The sequence below is a fragment of the Lithobates pipiens genome, unplaced genomic scaffold, assembly GCF_037356315.1.
Source record: "Lithobates pipiens isolate NorthernLeopardFrog02 unplaced genomic scaffold, aLitPip1_a1.2 Scaffold_16, whole genome shotgun sequence".
NCBI lineage: Eukaryota > Metazoa > Chordata > Amphibia > Anura > Ranidae > Lithobates > Lithobates pipiens.
Window position 1 is genome coordinate 470,810,860 of NW_027507748.1, and position 17,723 is coordinate 470,828,582.

The 17,723-nt window shown below is 44.6% G+C and overlaps 1 protein-coding gene across 1 annotated transcript in view; it reads right to left on the reverse strand.

Moving 5' to 3' along the window:
- Positions 1-17,523, reverse strand: part of POGLUT2 (protein O-glucosyltransferase 2) — a 130,471-nt gene extending 112,948 nt beyond the window's left edge. Inside the window, exons 1-2 of the mRNA XM_077482921.1 lie at positions 17,143-17,523; positions 3,442-3,647 (exon numbers count right to left, since the gene is read on the reverse strand). Coding sequence (XP_077339047.1) covers positions 3,442-3,647; positions 17,143-17,315 — 379 coding nt within the window. The 5' untranslated portion in view covers positions 17,316-17,523. The remainder of the gene's footprint in view (positions 1-3,441; positions 3,648-17,142) is intronic.
- Between the last annotated feature and the right edge of the window lie 200 nt (positions 17,524-17,723).

A 17,723-nucleotide genomic window follows, 5' to 3' on the forward strand; every position in this document is an offset into this window, starting at 1 on the left:
TTGAGGTGCACCATTCAATATGATCTCAAGCATGAAGGTATACAATTCTTAAACAATGGAGCGCTTGCTTTGTGTATAATGTGCATAATTCAATCAATAGATGGTGATAATTTCAAACATAAAATATATAATAATATAACATATATAAAAAAAAAGTCCAAAAATACAGTCTATAAATATTAATAAAGTGCTCCTCCACAAAGTGTAATAGTTGATTATTTTATACGTGTCACCACTTCAACCACCAGGTGCAATGCCTGCTCACCCCCGGAGGCGACCCCCTTTGGTCTTATAAAGCTCTTAAAGAGGAAGTAAAGGGGGGAAAAAAAACCACACCCTGCAAGCCAAAGGCATAATGAGCTAGTATGCATAACTTACCTGAGAACGAAGCCCCTGAAGCGGTCCTCCATCTTCCTCTTCGCCGCTGCCATTGATCCCGCTGTGATTCGCCGGAGCCGCGATGACGTCACTCCGCTGTCTACATGCGCATGGGAGCCTACACTCGCGGCATATCGCCGCGATCTGCGGCCTGCCCAGTGCACCTGCGCGCCGCTGTCTACGGTGGCTGTCTTCGGGTAAATATCTCCTATAGGTTTAGGAGATAGGTTTAGGAGATATTTCTTGGACCTACAGGTAAGCCTTAATCTAGGCTTACCTGTAGGTCAAAGTGGTTTGTAAGGGTTTACAACCACTTTAATGACAAATTTTAAGATGGTCTAACCGTTTACTTAGGAGACCCCTTGGGTCATGCAAAGCACGAAAAGTTTAAAAGATGGTCCAGCAGTCTTCTAAAATTACTCGGGAAAAGAAAAACAGCCTTTCATCACACATCAACGTAATTACATTAGAGCCATAGATAAAAACATATCCCACTCACATGTTACATCATCTTGTACATAGCTTGTATTATGTAAGGCTAATCAGGGAGACACTTCTCTTCTCCTCACCGTTACAACCGTGTAACTGAGACACTCGATGAACACATCACCAACTCCTCCCGAAGCGTTGGGTCATGGATCACGTGACTTTTTCAAAGGATAAGGAGTCTAGTGACGATCACCGGGTTTTAAGCACAAGCTTGTTTACATGTTACCATGGTGATGGGTGACTCATCGGATCATAATGCCTTACTTCCGCAAGTAGCGATAACTATCGCTTTTCCATAAAAATAAACAAACAACTTTAATCCATAATGAAAACTCCTAAATATTAAAACACTCTAATTGGACCTTAACCACTTCATTACCCGCCTATAGTCATATGACGTCCGCAGGAGGGATCTCCCATCCTGGGCAGGCTTCATATGAAGTCCTCGGTTTCCTGGCCGTTTTTGTTTATAGCGCAAAAAATAAAAACCACAGAGGTGATCAAATACCACCAAAAGAAAGCTCTATTTGTGGGGAGAAAAAAATTATAAAAATGTCATATGGGTACAGTGTAGCATGACCGCGCAATTGTCATTCAAAGTGCGACAGCGCTAAAAACTAAAAATTGGTCTGGGCAGAAAGGGGGTGAAAATGTATTGAGGTGGTTAAAACTTAATTCTAAATATGCGTGCATATATTTTAAAATAAAAATGAGGCATATAAAAGGAAACTAAAATTATCTAAAAACCTCTAAAATCTAAAGCAAGGGAGAGGGAGGAGTCTAGAGTCAGTTTCAATCATCACATATAAAAAGGTAGGAACTAGGTATAAATATTTAGTAGTCTGATATAAAGCAGTTTAGGTCAAATTCTACATTAATTCCATGCAGAAAAAAAGTGTTGGGTTCAAAAATCCATTTTGACTCACTTTTGCTCAACTCTCTAATTTTATGGCTCCCCCTCCAATGCAGTTTGTATTTTTTTATAGCCCAAAACTTCAAACATGAGGGATCTTTTGCATGATACTGAGCAAAATGTTTTGATACAGTATGTTTGGGGAAAGCATTTCAGATATTTTGTACATGCTCTCTTATTAGTTTCCACATATCGTTTTGTTCTGCCCACATATTTCATAGAACATAATCATTCTAAAATATAAACTACACCTTCTGTTCTACAAGAAATAAAATCTTTTATTGAATATTCATTCTGACTAATGGTGGAGATAAATTTGTTGCACTTTTGCGCAATTATTTTTGTATATCTACATGCATAGCATTTCTTGCATGGATAAAATTCCTAGAATAAAACGACAGCCTGTGCGTTCAGGACCAGAGGCGGTTGAGTTGTAAAAACGTCTGATGCTGCTAAAAGCTGCTAAATGCAGCTTAACACTCTTAAGCCGCAGTAAGCGTTTTTTTTACATGTGGGCAGAGCCACCACCTGCCTCTTGTGACATCACTGCCCAAGGTATGATGGGGTGATGACGTCACAAGGGGCGGAGCCTCCCAAATTAGGTCACTGGGTGGCCCCGCCCCGTGGCTATATATGTATTGTCACATGACGGCCCTAGCATTACACCGGGAGAGAGCGTTGAGAGAATATCGTAGGAAGAACAGAGGAATAAGACAGCGGAGTGAGGAGACCCAGCGACAGAAGAAGTCCTCAGTGGTGAGAGGAGAAGAACCGGAGAGTGAAGACGCCAGAGCTGCTTTAATAAATTACTTTGTCAAAAACCTGTGTGCTGTTTTTATTTTTTGACACTTTCTTTTTGGGTGAATGGATAAGGTAACTATGTACCCCTACTAAATCACACAGGGTGGGGGCCGGGATCTGAGGGGGCTTCAAGAGGACTTCAATATTCTGAGTCCGGTTGTTGGGAAGATGCCCTTGTCCTCATCAACGGTGGGGGAAGAAGTCATCAGCGGTTTTTTTTGGCATGGGGGTTCCCCTTAAATTCGGTCTGGTATGCACCTTGGGGGGGGGGGGGAACACCACAATGGTTCTTTTTTCATTTTGGCATGGGGTTCCTCTTCAAGATCCTCAACACATAAGTGGCACCGCAAGTCGGACCATCATGATCCGACTTCTGGTGCAACTTCGATTCAAATCATAGGGAACCATTGGATTTTGAATAGAGGCAGAGAAACGCTGCTAAAAATGCATTAACTCCAATACAATTAGCTACTAGTAGCATGTTTTTACAGCAGCTTTTTCCTGGCATAGGTAGTGGCAGCTCTTTTTTTCTAATGCCCTGTGTACATGAGCCCTAAAACATATAGGTCAGTTATAAACAACAGCCCTATTCTGACCAACCTGATTGATATTTCTGAATAAAACATGTACAGAAAGAACAGTTCTTGTATCACACCAGTATCTCCCTTTCACCATTTCATATACTACATGAAACATGAAAGAGAAACTAGATGCTGTGGGTCACAAGAACAGTTCTTCTTTTAGACATTTTGTGTAAGCCCAGCCAACCCTAACAATCACATTGCAGCCTGTTAATGTCTGCAGTTTATCTGGTTTGACTAGATTTATTATAAACACAGAAATGCTGAAAAATAACATACCTTCTAGAAAGTAAGGAGAGTCTGCAACATGTTTGCTGCTGAGCGTAACCTCGATTTGTAGGCTTTTGTAGCTGGCATACATTCTATATCGCACCAGGAAGGAGCCATCTTTCCGGTCAAGTAATTGCACTCCCACTCTGGTATACTGCTCTCCAGGAGCAGTTATACGGACTTGAAAAACATCCTTTGTTGGTGAAAAAGTAAAGCTATACATGAAAATAAAAGAGAGTATTATTAGCAAAAATGCATGTTACACTAACCAAACAGTAAGCAAATAATACTTAAAGTGTAAGTAAACCCCCCTATCTTTTTCAGCCAAGGAAGCTGCGATCTTTGCCTGTTTAATATAAAACTACCATGATGCTGCACATGTGATCAGTCATGACACCAGCCATTGGATGGTTTAACAGTTTGATTGAGAGTACAACCAATGGGAGTGTTACATTTCCGGCATGCCCCGGAAATAAAACTGTTTTATGGATGGGTTTACTTCCGCTTTAAACAGGTCTCCTTCAAGGGATCCTGTGGTTTGCCTGTGAAGGCCAAAGCAAGTTTCATTTAAATGCCACTCTCCCTAGTTTTTCATACATTGTTAGACAGTTCCAATACATTCACATTTGCACTGGCCTTAAATCGCCAGTGTGAATGTAGCTTTCCTCTTACAGTATAACCGTGAGTATTTACAAGAGTCTTCCAGGACAGCTACTTGAGAGATGATTGGCCCTACCTTCAACAGGAAGCACAAGCCAAAAAATGGTTAAAAGCCCCCTTTTTCTCAATTTCATAAAAGTAGGAATCCCCACTGCCCCAGGTTATCTGCACGGGTGAAGTCTCCTAGAGCAGTGGTCATCAACCCTGTCCTTGGGGCCCACTAACAGGACCGGTTTTATGTATTACCTTGGGGAGATGCAGACTAGAATACTGCAATCACTGAGCAGCAAATTATATCAGCTGTGATGTATTTCAGTTATCTTGCAAACCTGGCCTGTTAGTGGGCCCTGAGGACAGGGTTGATGACCACTGTCCTATAGGACAGTCCAAACTTGGCGGTGCTTGAACAGAGAAGTTAGTAGTGTTCTAAGTTTCTTCCAGCAAATCAGTGTTCCAGAGTGGTCCCTAGGTCCCAGTAAGACTTAAGCTTAGGTTGCCCATGGGTTTCCCCCAAGTGTTCCCCATTAGGATCCGGACCTCTTCACTTTTATAGAACATGGGAGGGAGGCTAGACCCCAGTGAAAGCCTGCACACATACTGGTAAAAAAGGTAGCAAAACCAATAACCCTTTCCCGCTGACCTGGGCAGCTGGGTGCTAACTACACCTACAGTAGGTACCTGCCTACATAGGCAACAGCTGTTGCATTGTCTGAAAACACTAGGACATCTCTTCTGCAATATTTTTTTTAAGGCAACTAATGATTTCCCAGCAGCTTAAAGTTCTCTGAAGTTAGAAGATTGATCTACTAAATCTGCACCCCAAATTCCCTGCGCCTGTAGAACTGTACAATCCCCCCCATCCCCAGACACTGGCATCCATGGTTATTTTGCATAGGCGAGTTTGAGAGGCATAGCTCTTCACTAGATTTAGATTATGGCCACATAAGGAGGGATCCTTAGAAACTTCTCTTTAAATCAACGCTGCAACGTTCAGGGAACCATGTCTCTGGTTCCACATTGCCAACAAAATGACCTGTAGGCTTCTGGATAGAAGTTGAGCCCATACCACATGTGGAAGGCTGCCCTTATAAGACCTAAAGTTTGTATGACTGTCAGGGCTGGCTTAGCCCTTCCTCCTCTGGGCTGGCCGCTCAGCTGTCGGCTAATTGCCAGCTCTCTTCTCACTCCACAGTTACCAGCTGTTCCCTATGATGCTCGTCTGACCTGCCTATTTAAAGCCTTCCAGCTCACTTCTCCTCTGCCTTCGTGTTGGTCACATCAAGGAACCGTCTCTGCTGCTGTTTGTTTCAAGACTGGCTTGCTGACATCCCTCCTGGCTCCTTATCCTGCTTGCAGTTGCTCTACTTGGATCCCTGACTTCAGGCCTGGCTGATTACCCGATCTGGCTAATAAACTTTGGACTGGCTGACTACCCGATCTGGTTACTGGACTCTGGCTATGCTTGACTACGTTTTTTCTATTTACCTTTTCATTTTTATTAATAAACAAGTGTGATTTAATTGTACTTCTGTCTCAGTCCGATTCATGGTTTCGGACAATGACATGTCTGATAGATACTTGTGAAAGATCCTTGATCATTCTTATGCCGCGTACACACGAGCGGACTGTATGGCGTACTTAGTCCGCCAAAACACATTTCAGCGGACAGTCCGCTCGTGTGTGGGCTTCAGCGGACTTTTTCAGCGTGCAGTCCGGCGTACTAAGAATTTCGGATTTTTCGAAATTCTGTCGCTCGTACTCGCATTTCGGCGGACAATCCGGCCGTGTGTATGCCAGTCCGCCGTACTTTTGAAATGAGCGGACTTTTCCCGCCCGGCGAAAAGTCCGCTCATTTCGAGCGGGTATCCAGGTAGGCGGGGCCCGCGAAGGAGACGTCGCTGGCCCCGCCGCCTGGTATGGACTTAAAGGGGAACCCCAACGCCGAAAAAAAAAAATCGGCGTGGGGGTCCCCCCCAAGTCCATAACAGAACCTTGTCCGAGCATGCTACCCGGCCGGCCAGGAAAGGGGGGCGAGCGAGCGTCCCCCCTCCTGAGCCGTACCAGGCCGCGTGCCCTCAACATGGGGGGGGTGCCTTGGGGAAGGGGGGGCCGCGCTGCCCCCCCACCCCAAAGCACCTTGTCCCCATGTTGATGAGGACAAGGGCCTCTTCCCGACAACCCTGGCCGTTGGTTGTTGGGGTCTGCGGGCGGGGGGCTTATCGGAATCCGGGAGCCCCCTTTAATAAGGGGGCCCCCGGATACCGGCCCCCCACCCTATGTGAATGAGTATGGGGTACAATGTACCCCTACCCATTCACCTGTAAAATAAAAGTACAAAAAAAAAAACACAACACACGAGATAAAATACTTTATTGCACAGCTCCGGGGGTCTTCCGTCTTCGGGGGTCTTCTGCCGGGCCACCGCGCCTTCTTATAGCTCTTTTACAGGCAGGGGCCCGGTCTTCTGTTGCCGCCGCCTTCCGTTCTTCTTCTTCTTCAGGAGATGTTGACTCGACGATCTCTCCGGCCACAATGCCAGGGCCGCGCTGCGCGGCCACTTATATAGGGACAAGGGGCGGTGTCACATGGCTTTATGTCACATGGGTTGGTCACATGGGTTGATGTCACATGGGGACTATGACATCGTAAGGGGGCGGGGTCACCATGTGACACCAACCCATGTGACATAAAGCCATGTGACACCGCCCCTTGTCCCTATATAAGTGGCCGCGCAGCGCGGCCCTGGCATTGTGGCCAGAGAGAACGTCGAGTCAACATCTCCAGGAGAAGAAGAAGAAGAAGAAGAACGGAAGACGGCGGCGGCGACAGAAGACTGGGCCACCGCCTGTAAAAGAGCTATAAGAAGGCGCGGTGGCCCGGCAGAAGAACCGAAGAGGGGGACAAGACCCCCGAAGTCGGGAGAAGAGGCCGGCGGCGAGGAAGAAAGCCGGACTCCTCCGCTAGCAAAAGAGCTACAAGAAGATAGTGGAGGAGTCCGGCGAGAAGACCCCCGAAGACGGAAGACCCCCGGAGCTGTGCAATAAAGTATTTTATCTCGTGTGTTGTGTTTTTTTTTGTACTTTTATTTAACAGGTGAATGGGTAGGGGTACATTGTACCCCATACTCATTCACATAGGGTGGGGGGCCAGTATCCGGGGGCCCCCTTATTAAAGGGGGCTCCCGGATTCCGATAAGCCCCCCGCCCGCAGACCCCGACAACCAACGGCCAGGGTTGTCGGGAAGAGGCCCTTGTCCTCATCAACATGGGGACAAGGTGCTTTGGGGTGGGGGGGGGCGCGCAGCCCCCCCTTCCCCAAGGCACCCCCCATGTTGAGGGCACGCGGCCTGGTACGGCTCAGGAGGGGGGCGCTCGCTCGCCCCCCTTTCCTGGCCGGCCGGGTAGCGTGCTCGGACAAGGGTCTGTTGTGGACTTGGGGGGGACCCCCACGCCGATTTTTTTCGCCGTTGGGGTTCCCCTTTAAGTCCATACCAGGCGGCGGGGCCAGCGACGTCTCCCTCGTGGGCTCCGCCTACCTGGAGACACGCTCGAAATGAGCGGACTTTCCTCTGCGTGTGTGGGCGAGTCCGTTCATTTCAAAAGTAGGGCGGATAGTACGGCGGACTTAGTACGCCGTATTAGTCCGCTCAAAAAGTGCCGTGTGTGGGCAAGTAGGGCGTTCGGAAATTCCGACGGACAGTCTGGCGTACTTTTCCGCCAGACTAAGTACGTCATACAGTTTGACCGTGTGTACGTGGCATTACAGAAATGATCTTTTGCACCGTTTCCTCTGTGAGGAAGATATTTTGCTGTACTTTGTCTATTTTGTACCCCCAAAACACCAATGACTGTGATGGATTCAGATTTGACTTCTGCAGATTCACCAGTCACCCTAGTTTCTGGAATGTCTAAAAAACTAAATGGAGATCCAGGCATAATCTCTCCCTGTCCTGGGGGGAAAAAAATGTTTGTCCAGATAAGGAATGATTTAATATTTTCTGGAATTGGAGAAAGGCCATCGACACAAACATCTTAGTGAAAATACTCAGTGTCTCTGAGAGGTCAAAAGAAAGTACACATCTGCCAATGTTACAGGCACTTCCAGATAAGAATAGCAAACCCTAGATATTTTTGACTAACTAGATCAGAGGTCTCCAAACTTTCTAAGCAAGGGGGCCAGTTTGGTGTCTTCAGGCTTTAGGGGAGCCAGACTGCCGACAGTGGGAGTAGAAAATGCCCCAGAATCAATGCCCCATCATTGCTTTTACTAGGAGGAATAGTTGAGGATTGAGGATATCCCCATTGAGGATATCAGTGAGAATAATAGTGCACATTGATGGTGTCAGTTGATGGATTAGTGCTAAAGGACCAGAGCAGGGCAAGCAAATGGCCCCCGGACTGCAAGTTGGAGACAGTGAACTAGATGAAAAAGAACATGCAGGTAAGCATCCTGCAAGTCTATAGAGACTTGTGGTCTTCTGAAAGTGAAGATTTTTCACCAAGAGGATTATTTCCATGCAGAACGTTTTGTTTCTTTAGATTTATAATCATTCTGAACATCCTTTTCTTGACCAGATAAACTTGAGAGTAGAACCCCTGAAATAGTTTGTTCTCTAGGACTTCTAGAATGGCCTGTCCTGTTATGCAAGTCGGAACCTGTCTCGCGGCACTAATAATAAATAAATCTATATATGAACAAAACAATTAATGTATACAGTACGTATGTATATCAAATCAACTCCAATCCTATTGTATAGATTTCAAATAGATAATCAATCAATACCACATATAGTGTGTAAATATTTAAATAAATAATCCATCAATTTCAAGTACCATACAAAAAAAAGAGTGAATAAAACATGTCAATCTTATACCACTACTTAGAGTAGAACTATAGGCAAAAGTTTTGTTTCTATTTTGTATAGAGTAAGGAAGGGTTATAGCTACTGTCAGTTTATTTTGCCATCTGTGTCCCATTGAGGAGATTTTCTTCACTTGCTGTCCCATATCCAAAACAGGAAGTGTAAGGAAATCCCTGCAAATTAACCGCTTCAGCCCCGGAAGATTTTACCCCCTTCCTGACCAGAGCACTTTTTTGTGGCACTGCGTCTCTTTAACTGACAATTGCATGATCGTGCGACATTGTACCCAAACAAAACTGACGTCCTTTTGATAGCCTCTGCTGTTTTTATTATTTGCGCTATAAAACAAAAAAAAACGTCAATTTTGAAAAAACTCAATATTTTTTACTTTTTGCTATAATAAATATCCCCCAAAAATATATATAAAAAAACTATTTTTTTCCTCGGTTTAGGCCGATATGTATTCTTCTACATATTTTTGGTAAAAAGATTTAAAATAATAAAAAAAAAAACATGCAATAAGCGTATATTGATTGGTTTGCACAAAATAGGAGATAGTTTTATGGCATTTTTATTTTTAATTTTTATCGGGACTGTGACATTATGGCGGACACATCGGACATTTTTTACACTATTTTGGGACCATTGGCATTTATACAGCGATCATTGCTATTAAAATGCATTGATTACTGTGTAAATTACATTGACAGTGTAGGGGTTAACCACCCACTAGGGGTGGTAAAGGGGTTAAGTGTGTTCTAGGGAGTGATTCTAACTGTGAGGGGGCTGGGCTTCACACAGGACAGTAATCACTGCTCTCGATGACAGAGAGCAGTGATCTTTGTCCTGTCCCTATGCATAATGGGGAAATGCTTTGTTTACAAAAGCATCTCTCCGTTCTTCCTCTCTGTGACACCATTGTGGGCATCCGGCAGACATCGAGTCCGCGGGAACCCACAGTCACGGTCGCGGAGAACGCGGCGGGCGACTCAGATTCTTAAAGGGAACATACCTGTACGCTATTTTGCCTACCAGTGCCAATCTGCCAACGTAAATTGGCATGCGCTGGTCGGAAAGCGGTTAAGGTAATTCCTTGGAGACCAATCAGGTCACCAGAAATAGTGTCCCCACTGGAAGATTTCTCTTCTTTTACTTTTCTGGGAACAACCTAAAAATTTCAATCTGCTTTTTCTTTCACTTTCAATTATAACAAGACAAATAGAGAGGCTGAATCTCCCTAACAGAGTCCCAGACAGCAATAAAAACTGACAGGTGTTCTAATCCATCTCCACTCTATCAAAAAAAAAATGTCTTGTCTATAGTTGTACTTTAAAGGAGGACAGTCAATGTTCACTTGGCTGTACTTCTCCTGTAGATCACAGGAGTGCAGTTCATTCTGCACTCCTTTGACTCATTTTCAGCAGACATCGGGCTGAAGCCTGCTGACATTACAGAGCCAATCCAGGGTGGCGCAAGATTGCGACAATATGACGGGATCCGCTCCCACAACTCTGACTCGGCACCATGAAGCACTGTGAACCAAGTGTTCAGTGTTCTTTGATTGCTCTGTTCTCATCTTAGCCCTTGTACACAAGGTCGGACATTCCGACAACAAAATCTGTCTGATTTTTTCCGATACTGGTGTTGCATACACACGGTCGGACAAAGTTGTCGGAAAATCCAATCGTTTGGAACGTGATGACGTTATTTAGTTACAACGGGACTAGGTTGAGGCTAGTAGCCAATAGCTTTGGTCTTGTAATTTGATCTGAGCATGCATGGCACTTTGTCCGATTGGAATTCTCTACAAACGATCGGACAAAGTCAGAAAATTTTATATCCAGCTCTCAAACTTTGTTGGTCGGACATTCTGACGAAAAAAGTCCAATGGAGCCCACACACGGTCGGATTATCCCACAACGCGGTCCTATCGGACATTTTCCGTCGGATTTTCTGATTGTGTGTACAAGGGCTTAGGGTTGGCAGGGGACAGATGCAGCATCAGACTGATGCTGCATCCACTTAGGTAAGTATGATTCTTTAAAAAAAAAGCAAAAAAAAAAAAAAACTGAGCTTCTCTGTTAAGAGAAAGACAAAAAAAATTGTTCCAAATGTCCCAAACTCCTTCAAACCACTGTTGCATACACTCCTCCAATCCATTCAGTGAAAAAACTAAAAATTATAGGTATCCTTGTACAGCCTTAAAGAGGAAGTAAACCCCGATGAGTTTACTTCCTCTTTCATTCCCTGTAAAGGCAAAGCATAATGGACTACTATGCATCGCATAGTAGTCCATTATGTTTCACTTACCTGACACAGGAGCCAGCGATGTCACCGCTGTCCCCTGTAGTCCGGCACATCCATCTTCTCGGTGGGTCTCGCTGCTCCGCCGCTGTCATTTGGCGAAGCCGCGATGACGTCACTCCCGCGCATGCGCACGCGAGCCGCCACGCGCGACATATTCACTGTTGATGGTGCCGCGCTCAGTGCGCCTGCACACCGCTGTCTACGGCGCATGCGCCATAGACAGTGGTGCCTGTCTTTCGGCAAATATCTCCTAAACTGTGTAGGTTTAGGAGATATTTCTTGGACCTACAGGTAAGCCTTAATCTAGGCTTACCTGTAGGTCAAAGTGTGTTGTAAGGGTTTACAACCACTTTAACCTTAAGCTACTTCAGCATGATTTCAAAGCCGCACATCAGTGCGATTTATACTGCAGATTTTATTGAGGCTTGCGACTTCATACAACAGAAGTCTATGCAAGTCGCAATGAAACCAGCAAAAAGTAGCGCAGAAACCCTTTTCAAAGTCGCTGCAATATGAGTGGTGCCAATTTAAATGGTTCCATTGCCGATAATGGAGTGCAAGTTGTCATGCGATTTGGAACTGTTAAATCGCATGACAATTCACACCGGCGTGAAGGGGGGCTAAGTGAGAAAGTGTTATTACTCCACCTCAATTTTGAAATCTGTTCACCTTTCTGGATGGACAGTAAAAACCTAATGTAAAAGCATGCTTTCCCCAGCAATTAAGCTTAGATCCTTGGCTGTCTGCCTCTGCTCCTTCCTCCTTATTTCCTTCACAATTGCTCAAAATAAAAAAACACACCCAGCCGAAATGTACTCAGTATAAATACTTCTTTATATAAAATAATGAAAACTACTCACATTTGAAAGTGCACAAACTTGCTGGCATTAATAGTGTGTCCACTCAGGAGCACATCAGAGACACTGTCACCTGGCTCTAGATTGTCTGTTATGATAATATCACCAACAGCTCCATCCTACATGTTACGTCACAAAGACTTTGTCAGGAACACCTATATGCTTGTAATATTTGTGCAATGCGTATAGTTTTCAGTGTACAGGGACAATTTTGGCCACCCACACTGCTAGGACTGACATGTCAAAATCAACAATGTGTAAGTAGCAATACCTGTACCACTGATTGCACACTGTTGGGCTGTTGTGGTGCTGGCTGCGCATGTGCAAAATTACTCCAGGCAGTCATTTATGAATGAATACTGGAGGTCACATGGTTGAGATTGACCTGTTGGCCAAGAGCAGTGGCAATGAATTGGGTGCCAGTATACTGCCTGCTGTACACATGTAAACGTTATGAGAAATGTTTTCATGCATTCAATGTAAAATGATGCCTCTGGTTTTTATGTTTACGCTGCTATATGCAGTGAACAGTGAAACATTTCTGTTGCTATATCCAGCTGTGTGAATGGGCCTATAGACTTGGCAGTCACAAGATCCATCAAGGTAACAAAAAGAGGAGAAACACCCAGGTAAGAAGGAGACATCAGTCTGCATAACAGATGCCTGACTACACTGAGGTCACTGACCACACTAATCCAGAGAAAGAAACAAAAACATGATGGTACGTGTTCCTGGATGGTCAGAATCACAATCAGATTACAACAAAACATGGGTGGTGGGGGCCTTTAACAATTTTTATTGGCTTATGTTTCCCGTTAAAGGTGGAGCCATCTCTCAAGTAACTGTCTTGGAAGATTAGTAAAATATCCTGTACTTTCTGGTATTCTCAGCTTGTGAGAAGACCAAGGCTTTATGAACTAAAATAGTATATACACTTAACCATGTTAAAGCGGAGTTTCAACCTGTTTAAAATAAAACTTTTAATATAAGGACACTTACCTGTCCAGGTATTCCACAATGTCGACACCCCTAGCCGATTCGTACATCGGCTTCGGGTGCAGGTGTCGGCATCCTTATTTTTCAGATTTGCACTACAGAACATGTTCCATAGGAAACCATGTTAAATGGACTCTAGTGCAAATCTGCAAAATGCAAAAAGCACTAAAAATGCATAGGTGTGAATCCAGCCTAAAGGAACAGACGAAAAACAAGCTCTGGACTGCTGCACTCTTCAGAAAACCACTTTCTTTTATTGGAAAATCACATCACAGCTCAACAGACACAACGAACAAGAAAAAATTGCTGACGTTTCGCACTAGCTGTAGTGCTTAACCACTTCCCGACCAGCGCACGACGATGTACGTCGACAGAATGGCACGGGCAGGCATATTGGCGTACAGGTACGTCCAATATTCAATGCCGCCCTGCCATCGGCTGGTCGGGACCCCCGTGAGTCCGGTCGCGGGACCCGCGGACTCGATCTCCGCGGGCATCCCGCGATCGTCTCACGGAGCGGCCGAATGGAGGAAATGCAGAGTAAACAGCATTTCTCCATTCTGCCTAGCAACTAGTGACGCTGATCTCTGCTCCATGTGATTGGAGCAGAGATCAGTGTTCACTAAATGAAAGCCCAACCCCCCCACAGTTAGTAACACACCCCTAGGAACACTTAACCCCTACACTGCCACCCACTGGTTAACCCCTTCACTGCCAGTGTCATTTACACAGGAATCACTGCATTTATATAGCAGTGATTACTGTATAAATGACAATGGTCCCAAAAATGTGTCAAAAATGTCCGATGGGTCCCCCACAATGTCGCAGTCACAATAAAAATCGCTGATCGCCGCCATTACTAGTAAAAAAAAAAATAATAAAAAATTATGAATAAAAATGCAATAACACTATCCCTATTTTGTAAACGCTATAACTTTTGCGCAAACCAATCAATAATCGCTTATTGCGATTTTTTTTTACCAAAAATATGTAGAAGAATACGTATCGGCCTAAACTGAGGGAAAAAAATGTTTTTTTATATATTTTTGGGGGATATTTATTATAACAAAAAGTAAAAAATAATGCGTTTTTTTCAAAATTGTCGCTCTATTTTTGTTTATAGCGCAAAAAATAAAAACCGCAGGGGTGATCAAATACCACCAAAAGAAAGCTCTATTTGTGGGAAAAAAAGGACGTCAATTTTGTTTGGGAGCCACGTCGCAGGACCGCACAATTGTCAGTTAAATCGACGCAGTGCCGAATCGCAAAAAGTGGTCTGGTCTTTGACCAGCAAAATGGTCCGGTCTGCAAGTGGTTAATCATAGCTATGATTAAGCACTACAGCTAGTGCGAAACATCAGCATTTTTTCCTTGTTCGCTGTGTCTGTTGAGCTGTGATGTGATTTTCCAATAAAAGAAAGTGGTTTTCTGCAGAGTGCAGCAGTCCAGAGTTTGTTTTTCTTCTGTTGCTACTGGTAATAGCCAGCACCTGTGGCTTCCCAGCTGAAGAGAACAGTTTGCAGCCTGCATGTGTGCTCCTGGAGTGGTGAGATCCCTTCTCCTTCATATTACAATTTCTGGACTATCCTTACTAAAGGAAACAAGAAGTGAAGCCTTGTGGCTTCACATCCTGATTCTTACTGCATATGCAGAAGTCACGCTGCACTTCCTGAATGATCCCGCTGTCTTCTAGGACATGTGTGTCTCCCAGAAGGCAGCAGGGGGGGGCTGGAAATTTTGTAGATAGCCGAATCGTTGTGCGGCGATCTTACCTGGAAGTGGGAGTGGGTACCTGGTTTTGACAGGTATCCACTACCCCCAAAAAGTGCCAAGTGCGGCAGTGGAGGGTGGAGGAAGCAAACAAGCGGAGCTTCCACTTTTGAGTGGAACTCCGCCTTAAGGTAAAAAAAAATGTTGCTTTGGCCTTTTTGTGTTTATTTAGCAAAAAATAAAACAAATTATTAAATACCACCATAACAAAGCTCTATTTATGTGAAAAAAAATTATAGACATCTCATTTGAGTACAGTGTTTCATAACCGCGTAATTGTCATTCAAAGCGTGACAGCGCTGAAAGCTGAAAATTGGCCTAGCCTGAAAGGGGGGGGAGAGTGCCCAGTATTGAAGTGGTTAAAGGAGAATTATACAAAAAAAAAAAAAAATACTAGCTAAAGAGGAAGTAGACTTCTGTGTATAAATTGTACCTAAAGGTAAATCTATAAGGCTTACCATTAGGTATTGTAACTATCTCCTAAAAATGCGCTGTTTGGGGGATATTTACTATATATACAGCCGATTACATCATCTGCGCAAACACTCTGAAGGAACAGCCACCCATGCCGTTTCTTCAGAACCCTGTCCCGTGAGCTGGGCTCACACATGCTCTCCAGCCAGTCACGTAGCCGGAGCCTGCGGACACGGAAGGAAGATGGGCGAAGATGGATGCGGCCTCCAGTAGATTGATGAGGGCTTCGTTTGCAGGTAAGTTTAACATAATGTGCTAGTATGCAATGCAAACTAGCACATTATGCCTTTACTTTTGCAGGTCAAAACAAAATGGCACTTTACTTCCTCTTTAACCACTTCTGCGCTTTTACCTCCTTCCAGCCCTGATCAGTTTTCAGGGCTGTCGCACTTGTAATGACAATTGCACGGTCATGCAATGCTGTACCCATTTTTCTGAGACAGATAGAGCTTTCTTTTTGTGGCATTTAATCACCACTGGGTTTTTTTATTTTTTGCTAAACAAAAAAGACCGAAAATTTTAAAAAAATAAATAAAACAAAAAAGGTTTTAGTTTCTGTTTTTTTGTCGTTTGTAATTTATTAATTTGGTAAAAAAAATACATTTTTCTCATTCACTGATGTGCGCTGATCAAGCTGCACTGATAGGGCGGCACTAATATGCAGCATTGATGAACACTGATAGGTGGCAATGATAGGCACTGAGAAAAGTAGCTTACCAGCTCTCCTCTCCTCACACGCTGTCAACATGAGGTGAGGAATGCTGATCACTGGCATTTCCTACTTACATCTGTGATCATCTGTGGTTGGACACAGCTGGTAACATGGTAAAAAGTCTACGTCACAGGCTCTATACCGTGATGTGGTGTGTCCGAGAGAGGATCTGCACCACTGACTGCAATGCTGGGCATGCAGGAGCATCCCTTTCTGAAGGATGTCATATGATGTCCAGTCAGAACGGTAAAGCTACCGCCTGGCCGTCAATCCACTATGGGCAGGAAGGTTTTTTTTTTATACTGGCTTTTGGCATTTACAATTGCAGCGATTTAAAAAAAGGTTTAGCGCCGGGAAACACCTTTTGAAAGATAAATAATGCATTTTCTATACAACTATAGAGATCAGACCAAAATGAGGGACAAAGATGGAGGAAAGAGGGACATTTTTTTTTTTACTAAAGGAAAATCCACTTTGCACTGGTGCAGTCGCTTTAGATCTGAGGGAAAGACCCTGAAATGAGGGGAAGCTCTGCTGATCATCCAATCATGTGCAAGCAAAAATGCTGTTTTTTTTTTTTTTTTCCTTGCATGTCCCCCTCGGATCTACAGCGACTTTACATCCAGGTGCACTTGCACTAGTTTTAGTAAATAGACCCCCTTGTTCCAAATCAGGGACAGTTAGGAGCTATAAGTGCGTTACTAACTGGATCACCTGGTGACATAAAGGAAAACATAAAGAAATGAAGGGGAAAAAAAGGCTAAAAAAGAAAAGGAATGCAGCCAGCACATAAGAATGATTGTAGGTCTATGATAACCCTTGCAGAGGAGGGCAGCCCACTATAGAGGCAGTATTGTTTCCATGTTAGGACCTGAGAGGAGTGGAGATCCTTCCATCATACACTATAGGGCAGTTTTGTGTGCTGTTGGGCTTCCAGCATGAGTAATAGTCTGGGCATGTGTGACCCAAGTGATCCTGTCTAGGAAAGGAGCTCGTCTATGGTAGATGTGATCCCTTCTTTCCTAGCACTCGCTGATCCCTCCCCCAGCACGGTCCCTATAGTGATCACTTACTTGTCCCCGTGTGTGTCCACAGCCTGGATGTAGAAGTAGCGGGCAGGAAGTCGCACTTGTCCCCGGAGCCCCGGCCCCCATACCCTGCTCAGCCTGGCACTCAGTGTGGGGGGGCTGGCAGTGCAGTACACTGTAGCTGTGACTAATAGCAGCTGCCAGATCATTGACAACATTCACAGGAGGGAACCCCACCACAATATGACACACAGCCGGAGCTCTATTGATGACTGCGAGTGTGCAGAGGATATGGGAGGGACACAGCAGTGGGCAGCAGTCTCATGTGTTGGATGGCATCTCTGCCTGGGAGCGGGCACTACATCACCACAGCGGCACTACCTACAATCCGCTCACAGGCAATGCGCGGAATGTGGGACAACACAGACGCACCTTCTCTTTTGTGTCTGCGAACCTGAATGGCAGACATCTGGCCCGCCCCATTGGATGCTTTTGTCACACGCGGTCTGGTTGGCTATTCCCTCAGCTCGCTCTAGCTCTAGACAGTTTTGGAGTATGAGGGAAAAGCATCTATTATGAATACTTTGTAACAAACATGTACGTCGTGAATGATATGTAACACATTA